The sequence below is a fragment of the Nansenia antarctica genome (assembly GCF_963989245.1).
Source record: "Nansenia antarctica genome assembly, chromosome: 8".
NCBI lineage: Eukaryota > Metazoa > Chordata > Actinopteri > Argentiniformes > Microstomatidae > Nansenia > Nansenia antarctica.
In genome coordinates this window covers 47,331,383-47,333,810 of record NC_137678.1, presented here as the reverse complement: position 1 = coordinate 47,333,810, position 2,428 = coordinate 47,331,383, and the positions used below count along the sequence as shown (strand labels likewise).

General features: G+C 51.4%; 1 protein-coding gene across 1 annotated transcript; it reads left to right on the top strand.

Moving 5' to 3' along the window:
• Positions 1 to 349: 349 nt before the first annotated feature.
• Positions 350 to 2,201, top strand: LOC308164295 (inhibitor of growth protein 3-like; the record flags this gene model as incomplete). The annotated part of the gene is made up of 3 exons (XM_080538427.1): positions 350 to 477; positions 888 to 1,103; positions 1,544 to 2,201. The coding sequence occupies 3 exons, from the start codon at positions 350 to 352 to the stop codon at positions 2,199 to 2,201; spliced, it is 1,002 nt and encodes a 333-aa protein (XP_080394553.1).
• Between the last annotated feature and the right edge of the window lie 227 nt (positions 2,202 to 2,428).

Sequence of the window (2,428 nt, the reverse complement as noted above, 5' to 3'; positions counted from 1 at the left end):
GGTTATGATAACGTTTGAAGGTGATAGCCTGCCGCCCAGGGTTTTCTTTGGGTGCTTGTCGTTCCAAGTGAGAAAGTATGAGAGGCCCCCGCTTAGATGCTTCAAATGTCAGAGATTTGGCCACGTAGCTGTGTCATGTCGCGGCAATCAAAGATGCTCAAAATGTGGGGGGGGGTATCCTGGGACCACCAGGCTCTGTTTATGAGGGAGGGGTCTTCTTCCTCGACATCGCCTTCACCCCCGACTACCCCTTCAAACCACCCAAGGTGACGTTTCGCGAGAAATCTACCAACATCGGAGAGAACTACGACTCGACGGATCAACGACATTACAAATTAACCAGTGAACCATGGCTCGTACCAAGCAGACCGCTCGTAAATCCACTGGAGGAAAGGCGCCCAGGAAGCAGCTGGCCACCAAGGCTGCAAGGAAAAGTGCGCCCTCTACCGGCGGAGTGAAGAAGCCCCACAGATACAGGCCCGATACAAGAACCGAACCATTTTTTGAATTCAAATCTTTTGAGGGGGGGCAGGGTGGGAATGGCTGGGGCTATGTGTTTTCTCAGAACTATTGAGTTACTGTTGTAGTTTTTAAATTCATTTATTTTGTAATTGTGTCATTGGTAGGATTAAAAGCTTGTTGTGGTTTATAACATGGAAAAGTAGCAATGTGTCATGCAAAACATTCCTAACCTCCTCAGGTTTTGAAAGTGTTTGTATTTTAGAATTTGTTATACCTTCAGGTCCATTGTTCTGTAGTGTGCATGAGTCATATGGAGTAGAAGTTGTTTTTTTATCGCATTGTGGCCATTTGTTGTAAATAAAACTTTCCACTACCTCAAAAAAAGTGACGTTTCGCACGAGGATCTACCACTGTAACATCAACAGCCAGGGTGTGATCTGTCTGGACATCCTCAAGGACAACTGGAGCCCCGCCCTCACCATCTCCAAGGTGCTGCTGTCCATCTGCTCCCTGCTCACAGACTGTAACCCAGCCGATCCCCTGGTTGGAAGCATCGCCACCCAGTACACGACAAACAGAGCTGAACATGACCGGACAGCCAAACAGTGGACCAAAAGATATGCCACATCTTCATCCACCAGGTGAGTGTGTTTTGATATATAGTACTGATCAAGATGAAAACATTGATAGTAACTCACCATTTAACTGCCTGTTTTTTGGGGTTTGTTTTTTACAGAATATTCAGAAAAATACCAGGAGATTCTGGACCGAGAAGACTATTTCCCAGAGCTTTACGAAGAAAACGGAAATGAATCGTAAGTATACATGGTTTATTAGGTAGGCCCTGAGACGACGGCAGCGTGGGGATGGGGGGGCGGGGGCTCTGGGAGGGTTGCGTTTTAGGGGTTATTTCTATTTCAGATTTTTAGTACTTTATTGTCTGGTGTATTTTTTGCTTCCTGATTAAGTTATCTTGGCAAATATGGAAATAAAAACAATGACAAAAAAAAAAGAGAACTATATAACCACGATATGTTATTGCTCATATATATTTATTTTAATCATGTTCTTTTACCAACAGTGTGAACTCCTCCCAGCCGCTGGCCTCCTACAACCTCAGCTCCCTGCCGGCCGGGCCCGGGGAGGGGGCGGGGGCCGGGGCCATCACCATGGCCATGGCCATGGCTGCTGCACAGGCCGTCCAGGCCACCGCACAGATGAAGGAGGGCAGGAGGACCTCCAGTCTGAAGGCCAGCTACGAGGCCATCAAGAACAGCGACTTCCAGCTGAGCCGGGAGTTCTCTCTGTCCCGCGAGGCGGCCGGCTACACCTCCTCCGCCCTGGCCTCCACCCTCACCCAGACCCTCGCCCCCGCCGCCGCCGCATCAGAGTCCCGCGGAGGACGCAAGACCAAAGGCAACACAAAGTCTTCCAACCACCAGTCGTCGTCCTCGTCCTCCTCCTCCTCCGCCCTGGCCCAGGAGCTCTCCCAGCAGGCCTCGGCCCTGCCAGAGTCTGAGGCTAACAGCCAGGTGGACTGGACCTACGACCCCAACGAGCCCCGCTACTGCATCTGCAACCAGGTGTCGTACGGAGAGATGGTGGGATGTGATAATCAAGATTGCCCCATCGAGTGGTTCCACTACGGCTGCGTGGGCCTGACCAAAGCCCCCAAGGGGAAGTGGTTCTGCCCCCAGTGCACAGCTGCCATGAAGAGGAGAGGCAGCAGGCACAAATAGACCACCAGCACCCCCCCACCCCCATGCCCCCCACCCCCTCCCTCCTATCCCATTCCACCTCCTTCCTCCTCCTCTTCACCCCCCCCCCCCCCCCCCAGTCCCAGTCCCAGTCCCAGTCCCCCACCTGTGGTTCATCCTAAACCAGTGTCATAGTGTTGCACGTGGTGTGCATGCGTGTATTCCAGTTGCGCTGTTTTTCTATGCATTGTATTGTTATTGTTAATATA